The sequence below is a fragment of the Barbus barbus genome (assembly GCF_936440315.1).
Source record: "Barbus barbus genome assembly, chromosome: 1".
NCBI classification, from domain to species: Eukaryota; Metazoa; Chordata; class Actinopteri; order Cypriniformes; family Cyprinidae; genus Barbus; species Barbus barbus.
This window is the reverse complement of record NC_136729.1, coordinates 34,336,336-34,359,591: the sequence shown is the minus strand read 5'-3', so window position 1 is coordinate 34,359,591 and position 23,256 is coordinate 34,336,336. Positions and strand designations below refer to the sequence as shown.

General features: G+C 38.0%; 1 protein-coding gene across 1 annotated transcript; it reads left to right on the top strand.

The window, feature by feature from the left end:
- Positions 1-353: 353 nt before the first annotated feature.
- LOC306869017 (tudor domain-containing protein 7B-like) lies at positions 354-23,183 on the top strand. Its single transcript, XM_079415561.1, has 17 exons — positions 354-476; positions 3,432-3,638; positions 4,946-5,090; positions 7,351-7,546; positions 9,756-9,838; positions 10,318-10,541; positions 11,282-11,847; positions 12,051-12,240; positions 13,253-13,364; positions 13,451-13,653; positions 13,978-14,112; positions 14,464-14,547; positions 16,095-16,229; positions 16,600-16,710; positions 18,045-18,568; positions 18,818-18,978; positions 20,008-23,183. The coding sequence occupies exons 2-17, from the start codon at positions 3,432-3,434 to the stop codon at positions 20,226-20,228; spliced, it is 3,297 nt and encodes a 1,098-aa protein (XP_079271687.1). The 5' UTR covers positions 354-476; the 3' UTR covers positions 20,229-23,183.
- Positions 23,184-23,256: the final 73 nt, after the last annotated feature.

The window sequence follows — 23,256 nt, the reverse complement described above, 5'->3', positions numbered from 1 at the left end:
TAGCAACTTTGAAATCGAGAAATCCACCTGCTGGCTGCTCTGATAGACCAAAACTATGCTAAAAATAGCCTATGGTTTAGTAAGCAATTAAAATTTAAATTAGAATTAGAAATAATATGCTCAAAATCGTTTAAATAGTTGATATCGATTCTCTATTTTTCTGCAGTAAAACATTTGGTCGAGCAAATGCTCTTTTCCTTTTCGTTTTTCTACCACTATAAGTTTAAAAGTATAAAACGATAAAAAAGGAATCCAAAAAAACACAGTAAAAGGACAGCATAATACAATACATCAGTAGTCTTTAGTACCTGCTTATGCTGTGTGTCGTGCGCATGCGCGTTGTGTGTAATTACAGATGGGATGGTGCGAGCAGGCAGCTCCCAGCGGGACAAACCGCGAGGAGGACACCGCGACCAGTGTCACAGAGCCAGTCCCTGTCACCTAAACCCGCCTGACCGACCCACACCCACTGAGCGGTAAGAGAGACATTGTGAAAGTATCTGAACTCGCCGCTTTATATTTAAGCAGCTTTGAGAGACGCGTTTGAGTGTCAGTTTATAGCTACTTCTGTAACTTTGATTGACAGTGCGCTAAATAATCACCCGGTTCAAATAAGTGAAATTAAACTCCCGAACACACATTTAAAACATGTTTATAGTGAGATATTTGGGAGTTTATGGCCAGAGGGAGCGGATAACTCGTAAGTTACACTGTAAATATGATGCATGCTCATTGTGTCAACTATCCTGCTGTAAATACACGAACTTACATCAAACTGCAGCTAAATAAAGTCGTCTAACTATAAAAGAGCTGTGTGAAATACAGCTATAAAGTGTTTTTGATGGCGACCGACCGTCGTTAAGTGTTGTCCAGAATAAAGGGTGCGTCTTTGTAAACTTTTAGTGCACACGAACACTGCCGTGCCAATTCTCATTACTTTCTCTTTCATTTCATTGATAGATGCTCACATTGTGCTACAGGCGTGACAACTAACACAGGCATTTTAACATGGACAACACCAAGATTTTAGAATGAAATGTAAATAGAAATATAAAGGAAAAGGAAGTGTCAATAAAGTCACAACCATAAAATATTCCAACAATAAAAAAAAAACAGCATTTTCAATTTAATGCTGTTTAAAGTAGTTTTAGATTCATTATGCAGCACGACACTGCTGTCATTATTTACAGTGCTTGACATGCCATGTCAACTACCTGGAGCTTCGTGGTTTATGACATTTTACTGGCATGACCATACTTATTTAATATATAATTTCTGTTTTCTTAAGGTAATTTCTTAAGGGCACTATAAATAACTTAGATGTAATTTTCTCCTAAAGCATAACTTGGCAAAAACTACAGCACTTTCCTAAACACCTGTAGTACCACAACAAATAGTTATGCATTTGCTGTGATGTGTATGCAAAAAAAGAGGCCTTATTTGCTTGTTCAGTCACAGTGGAGATGCATTTATGAAATGCACATGAATTATTATTGTAGCTTAAATATGTACATCACTACTAAGTAATAGAAGATAATACAGAAATTATGAAATAATGACATGCTAAAAGTTGTTGACATTAAGGGTTAATAAGGTTTGCATTTATTGCAAAAGTTGGGTAGTTGTTTGTTACACAATTAAATGTGAATTTGTAGTGTACTTAAAAAAACTGTACTTGCAGATAATATAATATTTACTGAATAAAAGGCCACTTACCTACTCAAAGTCCCTTTCATGACTATATTTCTAAGAACAGTTTTAAAAAGGGCACTTTGTAATGTCAAAATGAGATTTTAAATACATTTGTTAATAGTCTTTTGTTGTACTTTAAAGACATTTCTTTCGATGTGTTGACTAACATGCGGTACTAAAGCACATATAAAGTACTTGATAATAGTTATTTTAACTGCGTTGTGTTATTACAAAGGTTACATAATGTAAATGTACTAATTTGCAATTTAATTATTACAAATATATTTAAATGCATTACAAGAGTTTCAATAAAATGACCTTAAAGTATATTTCCCACAAATACTTGTCATTACAGAAGACTTCAGCAGAAGAAACCGCAAGAGAAACCACATTTCAAAGACAATAGAATTAATTATGAAATTACACACAAAGGTTTAGCCTACTTACTGTAATCCTACTCAAGTGGGCCAACAATCACTCTAAAGTTCAGCTAATTGTATTTAATATAAATATAAACTATAATCATGCAGTTTATATATGCATTTAGGTGTCTGCAAACTTTACATTCAATTAACACTTAAATATATTCTTTTAAAGTGTATTATTTCCATAAGTACTTTTTTTAAAGTATGCTAAAGTGTGTTTCTCATTCACAAGGGTTTGAAAGTGGTTTCTATGGATACTTGCTGATTTAAACTGCTGGTGTTGGCTCTTGCTTTCTTGAACATAAGCCATTCTGACTGGCCATAAAACGAATAAACAGTGTGTTATGAGATGATCCATTTGTGCAGCTTTAGCTGTCTGGTTGTGACCGGCTAGTCTAGAAGTCATTGTGCTTTGCTCAATTCATTAGTCACATCAGCAAATACAACTATGCCCATGCCAAAAATAAAATGACATGACATGCCAGTAGTACAACAGTTGCATACTCTTACCTGCCAATGTTAAGTTTGGATAAATGAGACTTGATGAGATCTATTCTAAAACATATTTAACTGTTTGTCAGCTATCAGATATGGTCATTGATGTCCAGTCGCTTTATATGTGTTTATGTATAATCAATAACACTCTTCAGCATAAAGGAGATCAATGCAGGACTCATAAACCCATTTACAGTAATGTGACCTCTGACCATCTAGCACTGTTTGTTCTGCCAATGTGGCTTTACAGTGATCTGTTGGTGCAAAATTGTTTCATTGGTATCAAGTGTAAAGGTACACTACCATTCAAAAATGTGGGGGCAGTCAAATTATTTTTTTTTGGAAAAAACTAGCCTAATACTTTAGTACATTAAAGGGTGCGTTAAATTCATAGTAAAGACTTTTACATTGGTGCGATTAACAATTTCTGTTTCAAATAAATACTGTTCTTTTGAAATTTATGAAAAAAATGTATAATGGTTTCACAAAAATATTAACTGTTTTCAATATATAATAAGAAGAAATGTTACTTGAGCACCAAATCAGCATATTAGAATGATTTCTGAAGGATCATCCGACACTGAAGACTATAGTAATGGCTGCTGAAAACACAGCTTTGTCATCACAGGAATAAATGACATTTTAAACTATATTAAAACAGTTATTTTAAATTATAACATTTCACAATAGTACTGTTTTTACTGTAAATTTGATCAAATAAACGCAGCCTTAATAAACATAAGAGACTTCTTTCAAAAAATTACAACATTTTGCCAAATTCAAACATCTGAACAGTAGTGTCTCCTTGTTGTTTTTAAGATGGCGGATGAGGAACTGGTGAAGAAGATGGTACGGGCGGTGCTCCAGTCCAGTAAGAGTGGCGTGTCACTGTCTACCCTGCAGGTAGAGTATAAAGACCTGACGGGTGAGCTCATACCTTATAGACAGTTGGGGTATGCCACACTGGACGCCCTCCTGCACAGCATGCCTTTGGTCGTGAAACTGGATAAAGGGCAGTCTGGAGAGGTAAGTCTCTCACTTACCTTTTGAAATTCAGTTATTCAGCAGGTATACACTCACCTAAAGGATTATTAGGAACATCTGTTCAATTTCTCATTAATGCAATTATCTAATCAACCAATCACATGGCAGTTGCTTCAATGCATTTAGGGATGTGGTCCTGGTCAAGACAATATCCTGAACTCCAAACTGAATGACAGAATGGGAAAGAAAGGTGATTTAAGCAATTTTGAGCGTGGCATGGTTGTTGGTGCCAGACGGGCCGGTCTGAGTATTTCACAATCTGCTCAGTTACTGGGATTTTCACGCACAACCATTTCTAGGGTTTACAAAGAATGGTGTGAAAAGGGAAAAACATCCAGTATGCGGCAGTCCTGTGGGCAAAAATGCCTTGTTGATGCTAGAGGTCAGAGGAGAATGGGCCGACTGATTCAAGCTGATAGAAGAGCAACTTTGACTGAAATAACCACTCGTTACAACCGAGGTATGCAGCAAAGCATTTGTGAAGCCACAACACGCACAACCTTGAGGCGGACGGGCTACAACAGCAGAAGACCCCACCGGGTACCACTCATCTCCACTACAAATAGGAAAAAGAGGCTACAATTTGCACGAGCTCACCAAAATTGGACGGTTGAAGACTGGAAAAATGTTGCCTGGTCTGATGAGTCTCGATTTCTGTTGAGACATTCAGATGGTAGAGTCAGAATTTGGCGTAAACAGAATGAGAACATGGATCCATCATGCCTTGTTACCACTGTGCAGGCTGGTGGTGGTGGTGTAATGGTGTGGGGGATGTTTTCTTGGCACACTTTAGGCCCCTTAGTGCCAATTGGGCATCGTTTAAATGCCACGGCCTACCTGAGCATTGTTTCTGACCATGTCCATCCCTTTATGACCACCATGTACCCATCCTCTGATGGCTACTTCCAGCAGGATAATGCACCATGTCACAAAGCTCGAATCATTTCAAATTGGTTTCTTGAACATGACAATGAGTTCACTGTACTAAAATGGCCCCCACAGTCACCAGATCTCAACCCAATAGAGCATCTTTGGGATGTGGTGGAACGTGAGCTTCTTGCCCTGGATGTGCATCCCACAAATCTCCATCAACTGCAAGATGCTATCCTATCAATATGGGCCAACATTTCTAAAGAATGCTTTCAGCACCTTGTTGAATCAATGCCACGTAGAATTAAGGCAGTTCTGAAGGCGAAAGGGGGTCAAACACAGTATTAGTATGGTGTTCCTAATAATCCTTTAGGTGAGTGTATGTGAATACTAAAACTTTAAATGGTTAAAACCCATAGGTGGTGTGCCATGCTACCACAGGAAATGAGATGACCCACATTACTAAGCTTGCGGCCCGTCAGCGCACAGCTAAGAGGACCGGCCGACCTCAAGTGGTGAACTGTCAAATGAGAGTCAAACCAGCAGCTCCTCTCGCACTGAACGGTGAGACTCTGATTAGTTTTGTTAAATATGACTGTGCATGCAACTCTTACTTTAAAATGTTATTCAGAATACATTATATAGAGAATGCATAATATTTATAAAGTTAATAAATATACTGAATTGCAACATAATAATTACAAACATATAATTACAAATACATTCAAATGCATGAGTTTCAGTAGAAGTTACATTAAAGTATATTTTAGTTTACAGTTTTGTTAAATGTGACTGACTGTGAATGCAACTGGTCTTTGTGTTATCCATGAGACATTTTATAGAGAATTTATGCTAGTGTCCTGTGCATCCCGTGTCTTTTTTGGTTGTGCATATGGCCTATTTAAACTCCTCTGAGGATGTGAGTACAGTTCTGGATGTACTAAGAATAAAGCTCTGCATTAGATCATGCAGATTGCAGGTTGCGGCTGTTCTGGGAACTGCAAACTCACAGTTAGCTTCAGCGTTTTCTGCACTCACGCTGTCCCTTGATCAGTGACTCAGTATTTACTTGGCTTGCCATGATAAAGCAGAAAGCGGGCATCTGTATTGAGCTGGAGGGAGAGAGAGAGAGGGAGGTCTGGAGACTGCAGTGTTGTGGAGAGGTACAGCAGATCCTGCATGTCTGAAAACGTTTCTTTTTTCCCCCTCATCTGTTATTTTAATGACTCAACTGTCGCTGCTGTGGTGATGCTCTGCCTGTTTTTGTCTTCTTAGCTCACCATCCGCTGTCTTGCAGAAACTATCAGCCTGTGGAGCGCTTATCTCAGGAGGGCTGTAGACAGTGATAAGGTGTTAAATTGCTGCCTCTTTTCCATGCTAGGCTGGTTGGACGGCTTGTGCTGTTAGCAAGCAGCCGGCTTAGTTTACTGCCGGGTTGGAAGGTATGATGTCATTCTGTTACAGTCAGGTTAGTGGAATGATGTCATATTGAATGTGTATGAGGGAAAATAGGTGTGAAGTCCTGTTGACACAGTGTGAGTATGATGTAATTGTTATTTAGTTGAGACAAGTTTGCAGCTGCTGTTGCATTTCATATGCTTTGTTATCTAAATGTGTAATATTTATGTTGCATGTTCTAATTTCTCGTGATTGTGCTGACTTCCAGAAACTTCATGGTTGTCTTGTTGGAGAATATGCAGAGTAATATCTTATAGATTGTCTGTTAAGCAAACTGATTTGTGTGCTATGATATGTTTGATTTAGCTTACAGTGTTTGGCTTTATCTGTTTGATTAGAGGATTAAGCTCAACAAACGGATATTTTTATAGTTTCTATAAAAATAGTATTTGTTCTATTGTTTCTATAGTATTTGTTAAAGAGAGTTCATCCCCCCCCCAAAAAAAAAAATTCCCAACATGTGTGTTTGTCTTTCTTCCATGGAATACAAAGGAGAATTGGAGCGCAAAAGCAGTATCTACCCATAAAAGGTTACTCATGCACATAATTCCAAGTCTTCTGAAGCTACAGTATATGACTGTTTTGTGTGAAGAAGAGACAGATATCTAAGTTACAATTCACTAAAAAATATTGGCATTCATTTGACATGTGTTTTATGAGAAAAGCAGTAATATCTGATTTGTCAACAAATAGTTATTTTGAGTTGGATTTTTTTTCAGTTCATCCATTGATCTGGTTGAAAATAACAGCATGAGTCAGACTGATATTGTCTCAGGTTCCACTCACTGACTCATTGATCAGTGATCCAATCACAGCAGTTAACAACCCATCCGAGAAAAAAACGACAACAGTGTAGTCTGTTTATCACACAAAGCTGTAAGTCGTATGGACCAATTAAATGATACTTTTATGGTGGGCTTGCATCATTTATTGTCTTCTGACAATCAGAGATATACTGATATTTGACATCTTTTTTATATTGTTGTTAGAGAATGCTGTTTACTGCATCATTTTACTGTCGGTGACTTGTCATGGCATGCATGCAGTGTAGACAGAATCACTGATTATAGTGGTTTCTGTTTGCTTTTCTATTAGTGCCCGGTAAAGACACAGTGCAATCCTGCAATAATAGTGTCCATGTGAAGAAGTGTGCTTTAATTGCAGTATGTTGATAGAAATTGTAGTTCATGGAAATTCCAGTCATTACAAAACACTGTAAATGGGTCACAGGACACTCAAATGCTTCAAATTCTGTCTCTGTAGATGGGAAATAGGCCAGAAATTATTTGTGTGTTATTTTCAGTCTTATATATTAGATTATATATTTCACTTTTTTGATTTAGATATTGTGTCATCCCTTTCACAGCAAGGCCAAGGACATCTTTGAGACAGCCCGACCATCGTGGACGTCTGGGGCGAGGTGGAGGTCGTGGAGGGGGACATGGAGACCCCCTTCCTCGCACAGGAAGCTTGAGGGACTCCCAGCCTGATGGGAAAGGCAGCAGACCCCACAGCACACCCCCAAACACACCCACAAGAAGAACCTCCCTTCCCTCAGAAAGGTGAAAGACTCAAAAGCACAAAGCCTGTCAAGTGGAGTCTTAAACAGTGATAAAATGCAATAAAAATAGGTGAAACTTTGCATTATAGCCACATTAAGAGCTACAAATAAATAAGTTAAAGTACTTTGAAATTCATATATTGAAAGATAAAATGTACAGCTGATACTTACGAAAAAGAACCTTTAAAGTAAGCACACCTATTGTGTGAGCAGCATTTTGCCGAGCAAGTAGCTGAAAATAGAAATCAAGTCCTAATGAGTCAACAGAAACAAGCTCTTTATTTTTTCACCGACTCTTAGTTCTCCAGTTTTGCAACTGCATGTCTCTAGCTGTTGATACTATCTGACTTGATTGGCAATAACAGAGAGCATTCAGCTGAATGTTGTCTGAACCCAGTGCTTATTCAGCAATCGAATGAAGGGTGCTGTCTGTGTGTGTGTGTGTGTTTGTGTGAAATCACTCCTGCCAAAAACCATTGAGAGCAAACAACTGACCTCACTCTTTAAAATCGTGTTCTGTATCGCTTACTGTGGCACACACAATGGCTGTGAGGGTGCGGAGGGTGGCAGAGTTAAACGGATGGGGTTTGTTAATCCTCCCTCCCTCCATTCTCTCACAGATTAGCCATTCTAAACCAGTACACAATGAATCAGCACTTTCCCTTTGGTACAGGTTGAGGAGGAGTTTAGGTCATCTGACACCTAGAATCATATGCAGAAAGACCTCCACACCCCTGCTTTATCATGCTGCAGCACTTTGCCAAAATGTCTGCTTTTGTCCTTACTATAACCATTGTATTATTTGCTCTATATCCCTTAGTTTATGAAAAATTTACTAGGCTATTTTGCAGCAGAATTAAGATGACCAATTAATTATTAACCTGGCATAATGGAGTATAAGCTTATTTGTATTTATTTTTATATATAATTTTTTCTGTAACTCAGTCCTATTTTTCATCATTATATTTTCTTTAGTATTTTGATGGACATAAGCGTGAAACAGATTATCGAAAATTGAAAAAATGTAGGGTACCAGCTTGGTTCTGTCCAATGGTTTATGTTTGGGTTTTGAGATATGGGATATGCACTCAAAAAAGAATGCAGTTGGTTGTCATACATCACCAGAAATCTCTCTTTTCAAGGGAAGATTGAAGTTAAGACGTTTTGACAGCATTACAACGTCAAATAAATATATAAATAAAAATAGGGTGAATTTTCTTGCTTACTTTGATTCGGTGGAATGCTAAAGATGAAGTCATCAAGAGTAAATTATAATGAAAAACAAAACAAAACAGAGTATCTATTTACACTAAGTGCAAATAGCCCGCCTTGTTGGCAGAGGCTATTTACACAAACTCCACCCATTATCTCCAGTGGTGTTAGTGGTAAAATGAGTAGTGCAGACTTTTTGATACGATCGACCCATATTCGAATCCGCCTTTTGCCGAACTCATTCTTTTTCCTTTTCATATCTCATATCACATCAGAAAGGCATTGATTTTCAATAAAAATGAAGGAAAATAATCGAAAAGTTAAAAAATGAAGTATCTGGTTGGGTTAGGGTTCAGCATCCATTTTTTTTATAATATTTTTTAATAATTTTAACACAACTTATAATTTACACTCAATACATTATTATTGCATACTGTTTTATAATGTACTGAGGTGCCGATAATTGCCACTATTTGCAATAAGTAGTATAAATAGCAAAAAATACTGCCATTTTTACATAGTGTAAATAGAAGCTATGGCTATTTGAACTTAGTTTAAATGGCATATCGCTAAGAAAATACTGCTAGTTTCACTAGTGTAAATAGAATGAATTGTTATTTGCACTTTAGTGTAAATGGCATCTATCACTAAGTAAATACGCTATTTTTGGTTAGTATAAATAGCATCTTTCGCATAGAAAATATGCTATTTTCACTTAGTGCAAATAGCCGCTTGCAAGAAAAAAAAAGAAAGGTTTTAGTGGCTTGCTTAAAAAATTGTGGAGTGAAGTCCCCCCGTATGGAGAACTGGTTGCTTTTGGTCCACCTAAAGAGATCTGGTTCATTGGAAACAGTGTTGAGTGGCTGTTTTATAATACTGGATACACTCTATCAACAAATGAAATTTTGGGGTAAAAGGTTAGTTAAAATCTTGCTATATTAACCAAAAATGACATATTTCAAGTTCTCCTTAATATAATCTCATGTTTTTTTTCCCAGATCAGACAAAAGAATGACACTTCCCTACAGATTCCAAAAAGAAGTCCATGCACATCTCTCCCAAAACCAACAGCAGAGCAATGGTGAGCACATTTTGGGTGCAAAAGTGTTAAATATGCGTGGTATCTTCTCTCCACAAGAAACTCCTTTAAAGGTTATAGTTATCCGTGTGTCTCTAACTTAACTTCCTGTCCCAGAAAACATTGCAGGCATGGGATGTTCATTAAGGATGAAAAGAGAACAGTCAAATTCTGTCTCAAGCAGGCAAAAAGCTCCCGCTGTTACACAGAGGGATCTCTCTGGACTACATGCCTGCAGTTCTGATGTTGCTATGGGCTATATCTTAAAGTGATAGTTCACCCAGAAATGGAAAAAAAAAATCATAAATGGAAAGTCATATTCTCTTGGGTGAATAAATAATGACAAAATTGTCATAAGACTTAATGAAAAGAGTCTGTGATTCACTGCAAAATTATTTAGCATCTGTTTATGGCTTTAGTTTATAGTTTGTCAATGCAGTATTGCTAATAAGCTGCAGCATTTATGTTGTTGATATTTCTAGCCCCTTCTATCCTGAATGAAATCACAACTCCATCAAAACCCAGGCTGCCTCATTCTGCGCCTTACAGTCCCAAGTTGGTGCAGTCCCATCTTAAAGAGGTTCTTAACAAACACAGCAATGGCCTCTGGGTATCCAAGCTGCCTCAGCTGTATCGAGAGCATTATAAACAAGATCTACCCAGTGAAGCCCTGAAAGACCTGGAACACTGGACGCACATTTGTACTGTAAGTTTAGTTTACAGATGCCTGATTAGCCTGTGTCGTTAGAACACAGTAGTTAGCATTATGTGTAACTGTGTCATTAAAGGGATCAAGACATGGGAATCAATTTATGAAAACAAATTGTAGCTTTCAGAACTTAAAATATCCTCCCAAGTTCAAAAAGACAGTTTATTGACAATATAAGACCATTTTGAAGTCAAAAATCTAAATTTATGGATATTTGCCAGTTTAATTCTAAGGGTTGGAGAGAGAGAATTGGATACGATTAATGTGATTCTCACCAACATTGGTCAACATTATGCCAAAACACTTATATTTTGAACAGTGTTGTCACGGTAAGGGATTAAATTAATCACAAAAAGAATTGGTGTTATATTTTTAGGGGACTGATCACATGGATGTGGCTGTTGTAGTTCACAAGTCACAGTGCCACCAGATGGCAGCCAGAAGTCTGCCCAAGTATAGGTTTCTGCAGTACCCTAGAGGGCTTTGCCCAATCAATTAAGGACATTCCACAGGCTGTGAGTGTTTTCAACTACTTTACCTGAAATGCTAAGCCACTTAGGGCTATAGGTTTAGGGGCATCCAGTACGGTAAAGTGGTTGATAAATGCCCACTGATTGGAAAATGTCCCTTTTGTTCTGTTGAGACCTCAAATTCAATTGTGCATAAATAATTATAATAAATTAGCTCTGTGTATTTGTCTGCAGAATAAAAATGTTGTCTTGTTGTTGGGTTTGCAGGTTGAAAAACCATGCAGTACCAAACCTCAAGAGTTGCTGCTGTACCCTGCTAAAGAAACTAGCCAGATTACCCCACATAGTGCTGCGACACCCCCCACCCATGACAAATCCCCATTTCATCATAAAAAACCTCAGACTCAAAGATCATCTGCCACTTCCAAATCAAGCACTCCGGCATCCCCTAGGGATCTACCACCCGACGTCAAGCAGAAGCTTGGAGAGCTGCTCTCGAAATACAGCAGTGGCCTGTGGGCCCATGCTCTGCCCAAACTGTATCAGGACACATATAAATGTAAACTACCGGAGTTTGTGCTGGACCACCTCACCCTGCTTTCAGATATATGCACGATTGACTACCCCATGCCGGACAACCCCAAAAGAGCAATTCTGTATGCAAAAGTAGAAGACGAGAACCGAAACCAGTCGGGATTGGCTGGCTCACAGACGAAAGAAGCAGAAGAGCGCAGTTTGAGCAGCCAGACTATTCCTCCTCTTGTCATCCCTAGAGAGGAATACCCTTCTGTCCTGGTGGTGGAAGCAGGTGACACAAACAGCGTCATTCTGAGGTGCGATTTATAATCAATATCCTGTAGATCATGAGGGGTTTGACCCTTATCATGCCTTTGCTTAGATTCATCTCAGAGCAGGTTGGATTGGATCAGAGAATATAATTCTTTCTTTGAAGAATTTTTGGAAATGCCTGCGGAGGGAAAATCTGTCAGGTCACTGTTGTACTCTTGATGAAGTGTGTGTGTCTGTTTATATGCAGGTACATAGGTGAAGGTTACTCCAAGGCGCAGGAGAAATTAGAAGATGAAATGAGAGAGTTCTATGGGCAAGACAGCAACAAGGTGGCTCTGACTTCACCATTAACAGGTCAGCTGACTGCTGTATGTGCTGAGGAAGAGGAGGAGATCCTCCGAGCACAAGTCTGTGAGGTCATGGCCGACAAGGTCAAGGTGCGTTATGGGGTCATTGAAGAACCCAACTGAACATAATAAAGTAGTGTAGTGGTTCTCAACCTTTTTGACTTTAAGGCCCCACATTATCCAAGATGTAGAGTAAGAAATTGCTGGTGTTTCTGCTGTAATGACAAAGCTGTCTGTTTTCTTTTTTCAGAAGCTAGGAGCAATATATTAAAATAATTAACTAAAATAATTCTATTACATTATATTCAAATTAAAATTTCTGTAATTTGAACGTGCTTTAATTTTCAGTAATGAATTTATATGACTTCCAGAAATCACACAAATCACAAATTTATCAGCAATTTCTACTCAGTAAAATGCTTTAGATCTTGACGATAAAAAGACCAAATTTATATTCATAACAGAAATTTCCATGACTTTTAAAAAAAATGTTTTTATTTAATTTCCATGACTTCTCCAGGTTTAGAAATCTAGAATCCCCTCATGTATTCAGGTATCCAAGATCGCGACACAGTTGTTGAGGAAACAAAATAAAATAATAAATATGAAATTTCATCTTGATTGTTAGATGTTAGCTTATTTAAAAGCTTGTTTTTGTGATGTTTTAAATGGATAGTTTACCCAAAAATAAAAAAGCTGTCATTAATTACTGACCCTCATGTCTTTCCAAACCCATAAAACCTTTGTTTATCTTCGGAACACAAATTAAGACTTATTGCTGATGGATTTCTCTGATTTAATTAAAAATATCTTACTTTGTGTTCCGAAGATGAACAAAGGTCTTATGGGTTTGGAACGACATGAGGGTGATTAATCAATGACAGAATTTCCATTTTTGGGTGAACTATCCCTTTAAATAATTTCAGGCCCCCTGGTAGAGAACCTCTAGTGCAGTTCACAGTGGATCATTGTAGTTTTCTCTTGTAGAACTGATGCTGTTTAGATCTGTGATACATTTGTGCAATATCTTCATTCATAAACCATAAGATAATGTTGTTTTTGTAATAATTATTACTTCACTTGTATGTTAATGTTTAAACAGGTGTACTACGTGGATCATGGCTTTTCTGAAGTCATCAGCAAGAGCAAACTATTTGAGTTACGTGAGAAGTTTTATAGATTGCCTTTCCAAGCCACCAAATGTAAACTAGCAGGTGAGATTTGCATTCAGTTATGAATTCACAGACAAAATATTTTCATATTTAATGTCAAATATTGTCTTTATATCAATTTTTTTCAGGCCTGGAGTCATTCAGTCAGGAGCAGGCAGTACTGAAGAGGTTTGAGTCCATGGCCACTGGCAAGATCCTATTGGCTGAGATCTTAGGGCGTCAGGAAGTGCCTCTGGTGGTCCTGTATGACACATCACAAGATGATGATATCAACATCAATGCTGCCTGTATGAAAGCTCTACAAGACAAATCCTTAGAGAGTCCCTTAAAGGTAACCAAAAAGTGTTTGCTATAACAATGAAACCCTCCTATCCAAAAAATACTGTGATGGTAACTTTGGACAGATGCCAATGTCCCTCAAGAATACCATGTTACTGACAAGGTAGCATGTCCAAAAAGCATGGCAATACTATCATACTACCACAGTACTTGCACCAATTATATCAGTGCTTTTGGAAATCTGCTTAGCCAATAAAATTTGTGGACTTGAACTGTTGCATAAACAATACTCAAAAGTTTAAAATGTAATTTATTAATGTGATGTGTTTCAATCAGTGATTAAGTGAATGACATATATATTTGTATTCTGTCATAGGTGAACAGTGCCTACATGAATGTGAATGTGACCAGCGTTTGCTCAGATGGGACGATCTACTGTCAGGTGCCATCCAGAGGCTTGACTAAACTCAACGAATTTCTGGAGAAAACTGAAAACTATTTACATTCCCAGGTGCCGCACTAGCAACAGGCATAATCTCTGTATGTGCTGCTTCAAATATGTTGCTAGAGACTTCTTTAGAGGAGGTGAAGAGGCCAAAATAGACAGATTGGGATTATGGGTTTAATAGGATTGGTAGGCGTCAAGTACATAATCCCAAATAAATTGTTACCTGCTGGCACAGATTGTGTGCTAGAGTGTCTAACATAGACATCAGTGTATACATCAAAGTGTTTTAAATAGTTATTGTTTACTGTAGTGCATATCAGCACCCTGTAGAGAAGCTTGATGTCCATTTCATGATATGTTTCCTCCCGTTGTCTGGCAGATAGGATATGCTCACATGTCTTTCCTTTATAAAAGGTCACATCAGAGTTGCTGGTTTCACGGCCTTTCTGTGGCAAAATCTGTTTGGCTCGATATAAAGGCAAATGGTCCCGGGTGGAGGTGAGTCTGCTCTGTCAGCAGAAGCATTTAAGGCATAGTTCACCCGAAATTAAATTTTTGTCATTAATTACTCACCCTCATGTCGTTCCAAACCCACAAGAACAGAATTAAGATACTTTTGAAGAAATACGAAAGCTTTCTGACCCTGCATAGAAAGCAACGCAAGTAAGGACTTTGTTAAAATAGTCCATGTGACATCAGTGGTTCAACCTTCATTTTGTGAAGCTACAAGAATACTTTTTGTGCACAAAGCAAAAAAACAAACAAACTTATGGTACTCTCAAGAACACGCGTCAAAGACTGAAACTGCAGAGAAGAAATCGTTGAAGCCATTATTTTTGTTTTCTTTTCACACAAAAAGTATTCTCGTAGCTTCATAAAATTACGGTTGAACCATTGATGTCACATGGACTATTTTAACGATGTCTTTACTACCTTTCTGGGCCTTGATCGTGGTAGTACCCTTGCTGTCTATGGAGGGTCAGAAAGCTCTCGGATTTCATCAGAAATATCTTAATTTGTGTTTCACAGATGAACAAAGGTCTTACGGGTTTGGAACAACATAAAGGTGAGTAATTAATGACAGAATTTTCATTTTTGGATGAACTATCCCTTTAAGAAAAGAAAAGAGTTGTTAGTCCTAAATCCTAAGGCCTCAAATGAGCATTTCATCTTGATTTGTTTCTTTAAATGTATTTTATGGAGTTGCTTCCTCATGCACCAGGAACCAAATTCATGTTGACTCTGAGCTGTTCATGTCCTTCAGACTCGGACATTTTTAATTTTTATGGTATCTCTCATAATGCTAAAATGGTTCTTCTGTGTGTGGCTTTGATGATAATGACATCAACATTATTCATTACTGCAGACATTCGTCTTATACATTATACCATTCAAAATTTTGGGGTCAGTAATTAAAAAAAAAAAATATATATATATATATATATATATATATATATTCTTTTATTTAGCATGGATGTTCTTTTTCATCATAGAATTCTAATTCTAATTTCCACAAAACCACACCAAATCAGCATATTAGAATGGTTTCTAAAAGGATCATGTGACACTCAAAGCTGGAGTTCAGTTTTGATACCACAGGAATAAATTTCATTTTGAAAAATATTAACATTTAAAAAAGTTATTTTAAACTGTAATAATATTTCACCATATTACAGTTTTTACTGTATCTTTTTAACAAATAAATGCAGCCTTGGTGATCATAAGAAACTTCTTTCAAAAACATTAAAAAGTCTTACCTACCCCAAGCTTTTGAACAGTAGTGTACTATATAGTATAAAACATGACAAAATATAGTGTAAAATATGATGTCAAACAAAAATATAGAAGTTGCTACAAAACTACTAACTTTTGAACTGTTGAAGCCACTATTATTTTGTTCATTATGACCAATGTAATGCAGTGGTCAAGTGGGAGAGGTTCATAAAATTATGAGTTTCCTACTTGAACAGTAATTATGAGTTCAACATATGTATCATTCCTGGAGATTCAGGTCTAAAACTGTGTCCACTGTGGTTTCGCCATAGATAACAAACCTGCATGGCAGCCGGGTGGTGGACATCTTGTTTGTGGATGTAGGTGTTCAGGCGTCAATCGAGGTCACTGAGTTGAGAGAGATCCCACCTCCTACACTGCGTGACCTCATATCCACCCCGGCCCAGGTCAGACAACAGATAACGATGGCACAAAGAGGTTAATGAGTGTAGTGGTTTGTAACATCAGAGCATTTTGTGATCATTATTATTTTTTGAATGAAAGGCATAAAAAAACCTGTAATACTTACTTTTGTTTGCAAACAGTAATGACTTTATGTTAGGCTGTCCAAAATGTCCAGGCTGCTTTTTTCCATATTATCCAAGGCATTGCATTGTATGAAGATAGCAGCTTAAGACATTTCGTTACAAATACAAAAACTTGAAATAATATGAGGGTGACTCAGTGATGACAGAAGTAATTTTTGAGTGAGCTGATTTAATTGTTAGATCAATAATATGTAAGCTTGTCTGTCTGCCTATATTTGCCACTCTGCAGGCGCTGAAGTGTTGTCTGGTAGATCTGCCTGTGAGCGTAGGCTCATGGACTCCAGATGCTGTCCAGTGGCTGAGAGACATGGCTCTCCACCGCAGTGACTGCAGCTTGAAGGCCAGTTCAATACTAATGCTCCTCTCTTCACATTTGCATTTCATTTTATTTTATTTGCACATGAGCAATTTCAGAAAGAAAAAAAAAATGAGAAAAGGCACAAAGATGCTTGTAGAAAGTACTTAAAGGGATAGTTCATCCAAAAATGAATACTCACCCTCATGTCGTTCCAAACTCGTGAGACCTTTGTTCATCTTCGGAACACAAATTAAGATATTTTTGATGAATTCCGAGAGCTCTCTGACCCTCCCATAGACAACAAGGATACTAATACGGTCAAGGTCCGGAAACATAGCAAGGTCATCATTAAAATAATCCATGTGACATTTTTGTGTGCAAAGAAAACAAAAATAACAACTTTATTCAACTCATCTCCTCTGCGTCACCCTGGCGCCATTTTGGAGAGTATCACATACGTAAACAACATATGCTCTTCTGTTTCAGCTGCGCCGTGCAGATACGTTGTCTACGTTGTTTACGCTTTGATATGAACGAAAACAGCGTATCCGCGTGGTGCGACTGACACAGAACAGCATGCATTTACATTCAGTGGATACTCTCCAAAATGGCGCCAGGGTTACGAGGAGACGAATTGTTGAAAAAATCATTATTTTTCTTTACTTTGCACACAAAGTATTCTCGTAGCATCGTAAAATTACACTTGAACCGGTGATGTCACATGGATTATTTTACCGATGTCCTTGCTACTTTTCTGGACCTTGACTGTAGTACTATCCTTGTTGTCTATGGGAGGGTCAGAGAGCTCTCAGAATTCATCAAAAATAACCTAATTTGTGTTCCGAAGATGAACGGAGGTCTTACAGTTCACGAGTTCACACTTACATATAATAATAACGGAGCAAGTTTATGCGTATTTGGCGTGCTGTCCAGGGGGAGGGCTCCGAGCTCGGTAATCATTCCCGAGCCCGGGGTACTCCCCTCGACCGGGGAGAGGGTACGAGCTCGGCATTTAGCCCGGACCCAAAGTGCTCCCCCCCCCCGAGTGCTCCCCCGAGTGCTGGGGTAGGACCGGCTGTGGTGAGGAGTCGGGGTGGTGGAGGGATGTCGGAAGACGAGAGATAATGACGGTAAGACTGCTTGGTTATTTATAGGGATTCTCTCTCGTGCTGATTGGATAAGTGGTGTGATTGCTGATGATGAATTGGCCGTGTTAATTATCTGCGCGTGCTCCTCCCGAAATTTGTTAATAAAACATCACGTTTGGAGCAACATGAGGGTGAGTAATTAATGACATCATTTTCATTTTTGGGCGAACTATCCCTTTAACAACGGCCGAAAAGAAGCACTAAAAACAGTTGCATTTGTTTTTCTAGATAGCTAAAGTGGATGAGCACAAACGCCTCGCTCATGTTTATCTCTTCACCAGCAAGAACTTCCACGACACAAGCTGTAGTTTAAATCAACAGCTGGCCGACTCTAATCTGTGGAACCACCAGAAGGATGTTTTCTTAAGCAGCCGGGGGCCCTCAAAATCCCTCAACGCCCCGACAAACCCTGCCACCACCCAGACCTCCAGCCTCAGCACTGATGGACAGGATAAAGCCCCACACACACCCAAGAGAATGTCATCTCCGCTGGGGAGCCAGAGTGCACCTCCCGACTCTCCGCCTGAACAGCTAGCTCTTCCGCCACTGCTGGAGCTGCCCGAGATTGGGCAGAATTTGGACGTGTTTGTTTCAGTGGCATGCCATCCTGGGCACTTTGTACTACAGCCATGGCATGATATGTACAAACTAGTGGATTTGATGGGGGAGATGATTCTGCATTATAATAAGATGGAGGAGAAACCACTAAAAGTGGAGAAGAACCAAGTCTGTGCTGCCAAGGTGGAAAACAAGTAAGCGTGCTTTTGTATATGTGTATAGGTCAGGGGGGTTCAATTCTGCTCATAAAGGGCCAGAGTTCCTGTAGAGTTTAGCTCCAAAATAACTGCCTGGAAGTTTCTAATGATCCTGAAGAACTTATTAGCTGGTTCAAATGTTTAGAATTGGGGCTTGAGCTAAACTGTGCTGGAACTGAGAGGCTTGGGCCATTCGATGTGTTTTATGAAGCCATGTGACCACTTATCATCTGTGTGATTTTACAGCTGGTACCGTGTACTGGTGAAAGGAGTTCTGACCAATGGTCTGGTGTCAGTGTTTCAGCTGGACTATGGCAAACATGAGCTGGTGAGCTGCACCCAGCTCCGGCCCCTCATCCAAGAGTTCTGCCAGCTCCCCTTCCAGGCCATCACTGCTCAGCTGGCTGGTACGCTTCATTTCCTGTTAGAAAGGCTCTTTCATTTATTGAAAAGGCTGTTTTAGATAGCTACTTCATCAGCTCTTAAAACACATGCACTGTCCTTTCAGAAGAGAATTTGTCCTTGATCCAGTTCTTGTGAATGTTTCTTCAACAATATCCAATAAGCTCCATTTGAAAGACTCTTATTTAACATTTATTTTTTATTTTAATTGATAGAAAATTAACCTTTATTCTATTTCACATGCTATCCTTTTATTTAAGAAAATATTAAGAACAACTGTTTTCAACATTGATATTAATTTTAAAACCAAATTTCTTTAACATCAAATCAGAATATTACAATTATTTCTGAAAGATTAGCTTTGCCATCATAGCAGTAAATTATATTTGAAAATACATTAAAATGCGAAAGTTATTTTATATGTAACTGAAATAATTTTAAACATTTCAAAATATTACTGTTGATTTGAAAATATTTCTGATTTGATTAAAAAAATGCAGCCTCGGAGAGACTTCTTTCAAAAACATGAAAAGATCTCGCTGACCCCAAACTTTTAAACAGTATTTAAAAACACACACAAACACAAAACACAGTTTAGCAAAGTGCTGTACCATAAAAAAACAGAATACAGTAAAATACAAAATTGAAAAAAAAAATCATGTTATTGGTGTATATAAATGAAGAAGTTTAAAAAGTATAATTAAGTTATTTTTGATCTGAACGAGTGAAATAAATAATACATGTTTGGATAATATTCAGCTAAAGGAGAACAGCTTCTGAAAGGAAGTTGCTTTTGGAGAGATCTGACTGAATATAACTCTTCCACATTCAGATCACTTACCAAAGTACTTTACAGACTGTGTGCTGTTTTGACTATCACTCCTGGTCAAAGTCCCTGACTCTTATGGGTCACATGGTATAAGCTGTAGCTAAGAAAGAACTGATCTCAAACAGCTGCTCCTTTTCATTTTGCTACTTTGAGAAGTTCAGGTATGATTTTATTGTAGATCTTAAGGTGTTTCTGATCTTTCCAGGCGTGAAACCCAGGCAGTGGTCTGAGGAGGCCTCCATTGTGTTCAGGAACCACGTCGAGAAGAAGCCCCTGGTAGCCCAGCTGGAATCCGTGCAGGAGGCGTCACAGCCCTGGGACCGTAAGGTGGTTATCTTCTTGGTGGACACTTCACAAGAGGAACGGGACATTTGGCTTCATGACATTATGGCTGAATTCACTGATGAGATGTCCAACGCAGCGTAGACATTTTTGAAAGGTTCTCATAAGATTGTTCATTAGTATGCTATAGATTAAAGGTTTATTTTTCCAAATGTGACTTGGACGCAGATCTGCGTTAGCAAATGTGAGTTTAAAGGTTAAACTTTTAGACAGAAGTATTGCAATTTCTAGCAACTTATATGTTAAACAAACAGGCTAACAACACCTTTTCAAGGGTTTGATGTCTATGCTTGGTGAGAAAGTGATTAATGTTTTCTGTAGACTATTGCCTTTGCTTTAACACAAAATAGCTGTGAAGATCCATCATCAGTGAAATCATCTTCTGTGGGACCTAAAGTTAATCATGATCACTAAAGCTGTACCAAACCCTGATGCTGTCAATCATACAGTGCCTTGCGAAAGTATTCATACCCCTTCATTTTTTTTCACGTTTTATGTTGCTGCCTTATGTTAAACTGCTTTAAATTAGTTTTTTTCCACATCAATCTACACTGCATACACCATACTGACGAAGCAAAAAGTTGTCACAACTTAAAATAAAATATGTACATTGCATAAGTATTCATACCCTTAACTAAATATTTAGCTGAGGTGCCTTTACAGTCTCAAGTAATTTTTTTGTTTTTGTTTGATGCGACAAGCATTGCTCATCAGCATTTGGCAATCATCTGCCATTCTTCTCCTCGCCTCTTCACCTCTCAAGCACTGTCAGGTTGGATGGGGGCAGATGCACATTTTCAGGTTTGTCCAGAAATATTTGATTGGGTTCAAGCCCAGGCTGTGGCTGGGCCACTCAAGGACATTCTCAGAGTTGTCTACAAGCCGCTCTTGCGGTGTGCATTGTCCTGTTGGAAGGTGAACCTTCTGCCCAGTCTGAGGTTCTGAATGCTCTGGATTAGGTTTTCATTAATCTGTATATTTTGGTGCATTGAGCTTTTCTTCTATTCTGATGAGTCCCTCAGTCCCTGCCATTGAAAAACAGTCCCACAGCATGAGGCTGCTACCAGCACACTTTACTTTTAGGATGGTACTCTGCAGGTGATTAGCAGAGCTAGTTCCCTTCAAATATGATGCTTAGAAATGAGGTTCATGATCAGATAATCTTGTTTCTCAGAGTCTAAGGGTCCTTTAGGTCCTTATTTGTTTGCAAATTTCAAGTGTGTTTTCATGTGTCTTAACTGAAGAGAGGATTGAGTCTTGCCACACTGCCATAAAGCCCAGATTGGAGGAGTGTTGCAGTGATGTTTGTCCTTCTGTAGATTTCTCCTATCTCCACATATGATCATGGAGCTCAACTAGAGTGACCATCAGGTTCTTGGTCACCACACTAACCAAAGCCCTTCTCCATCAGTTGCTCAGTTTGGACAGGAGGCCAGCTCTAGGAAGAGTCCTGTTTTTTCCAAACTTCTTCCATTAAGGGTAACAGGAGACTACATGCTTCTGTGACCCTTGAAGCAGAGTTTTTTTTCTGAACACTTCCCCCGATGTGTGGCTTGACGCAAACCTGTTTCTGAGCTCTACAGACTGTTGTTTTGACCCCAGGTCTTTTTGGTTTTTGCTCTGATATGCATTATCAGCTGTTAGACCTTTTATTAAGATGTGTGTGCCTTTCCAAATCACACCCATTCAATTGAATTTGCCACAGGTTAACTTCACTCGAAGTGTAGTAACATCTACAAGCAATATGAATGCTCCTGAGCTAAATTCCAACTGTCCCAGAAAAGGGTATGAATACTTATGCAATGATATCATTTAAGTTTTTTTTTATTTTTAATAAATTTGCAAACACATTAAAAACCTGTTTTTTGCTTTACCATTATGGTGTGTGGCGTGTAGATTGATGTGGAAAAAAAGTAATTTAAAGCAGTTTAACATAAGGCAGCAACATAAAACGTGGAAAAAAATTAAGGGGGTATGAATACTTTCACAAGGCACTGTATATCATAATGTATCTGAAAACTGTCTGAATACATTATATAAGTTTGATTGTCCAGATGATGTGCTTTGTGGTGGCTTGCTTCATGCTTCAAGTATAGGATGTTACAAAGCTGCCAGTTTGCTACTGGATATGGTCCAAAAGAGACTAACAACGCACAGTGCTCAAACTTGCACAAAGCTGATAGTGTGTTATTTCAAAATTGTTTATATGGAGAAGATTTTTGGAGTCTAAAATAGTCTAAAAGGCAAGAGGAGCGGCAAAAGCCTACCTTGCTTTAGACGTATTTGAGCTCTGGTTTTAGCATTATTTATTTAGTTTTATTTTCTTTGTGTCTTGCTAATAATATAGTGGAGGCATGAAATGTTTGGGGTTGTGACTATTCAATGCAATTTTAATAGAAGTGGCATAGTAAATTAGTTTTATTACCTGAATATGACAGACTTGAAAGCTAAACCACTTTTGGCATGTAGGATTTCACCTGTGTTTTAACTACAGATGCTTAATATTTTAAAAAATAAATGTGGAACAATCACTGGTAGTAGACTTAAACTTAATATATTTCCTTTACCTTAAATGTCAACTTGGAATCACAATTGAAGCAGTTTTCTTTATTACCTCTCTGGTTATGTGAATAAAAAAAAATAGTCTTTGCAATCAAAATTAAATAGATTGTTCTTTCAGCTCGTCACACGTTTTTTTTTTTCAGATCTTCCATTTTGACCTCCTGTAAAAAGAATGAGGTTTTCAATCCAATCAAATATAGAATGGAATATCTGGTTTCACTCAGAAGTGTAAAAATAAAATGAGATATGAATGCGGTTTCATTTTGACTTTAACATGATCTCTATATCAGTGTTTTTTTAATCTGGGGGCTGGAGCCAACAATGGGGCCAAAGAATGGCTTAATACATTATTATTATTAAATTAAAGGGGTCATATGACAATGCTAAAAATAATATTATTTTGTGTATTTGGTGTAATGCAATGTGTTTACATGGTTTAAGATTAATAAAAAAATAACATTATTTTCCACATACCGTACATTGCTGCTTCTCTCTGCCCTGTCTTTCTGAAACGCATTGATTTTACAAAGCTCATTGTTCTGAGAAGCGT

Coding starts and splice junctions, on each gene's coding strand:
- LOC306869017 (XM_079415561.1), top strand. CDS start 3,432: ATGGCGGATGAGGAACTGGTGAAGAAGATGGTACGGGCGGTGCTCCAG. Junction 16,230..16,599: donor TCATATCCACCCCGGCCCAG/GTCAGACAACAG, acceptor GCCACTCTGCAG/GCGCTGAAGTGTTGTCTGGT. Junction 18,569..18,817: donor GCTGCCAAGGTGGAAAACAA/GTAAGCGTGCTT, acceptor GTGATTTTACAG/CTGGTACCGTGTACTGGTGA.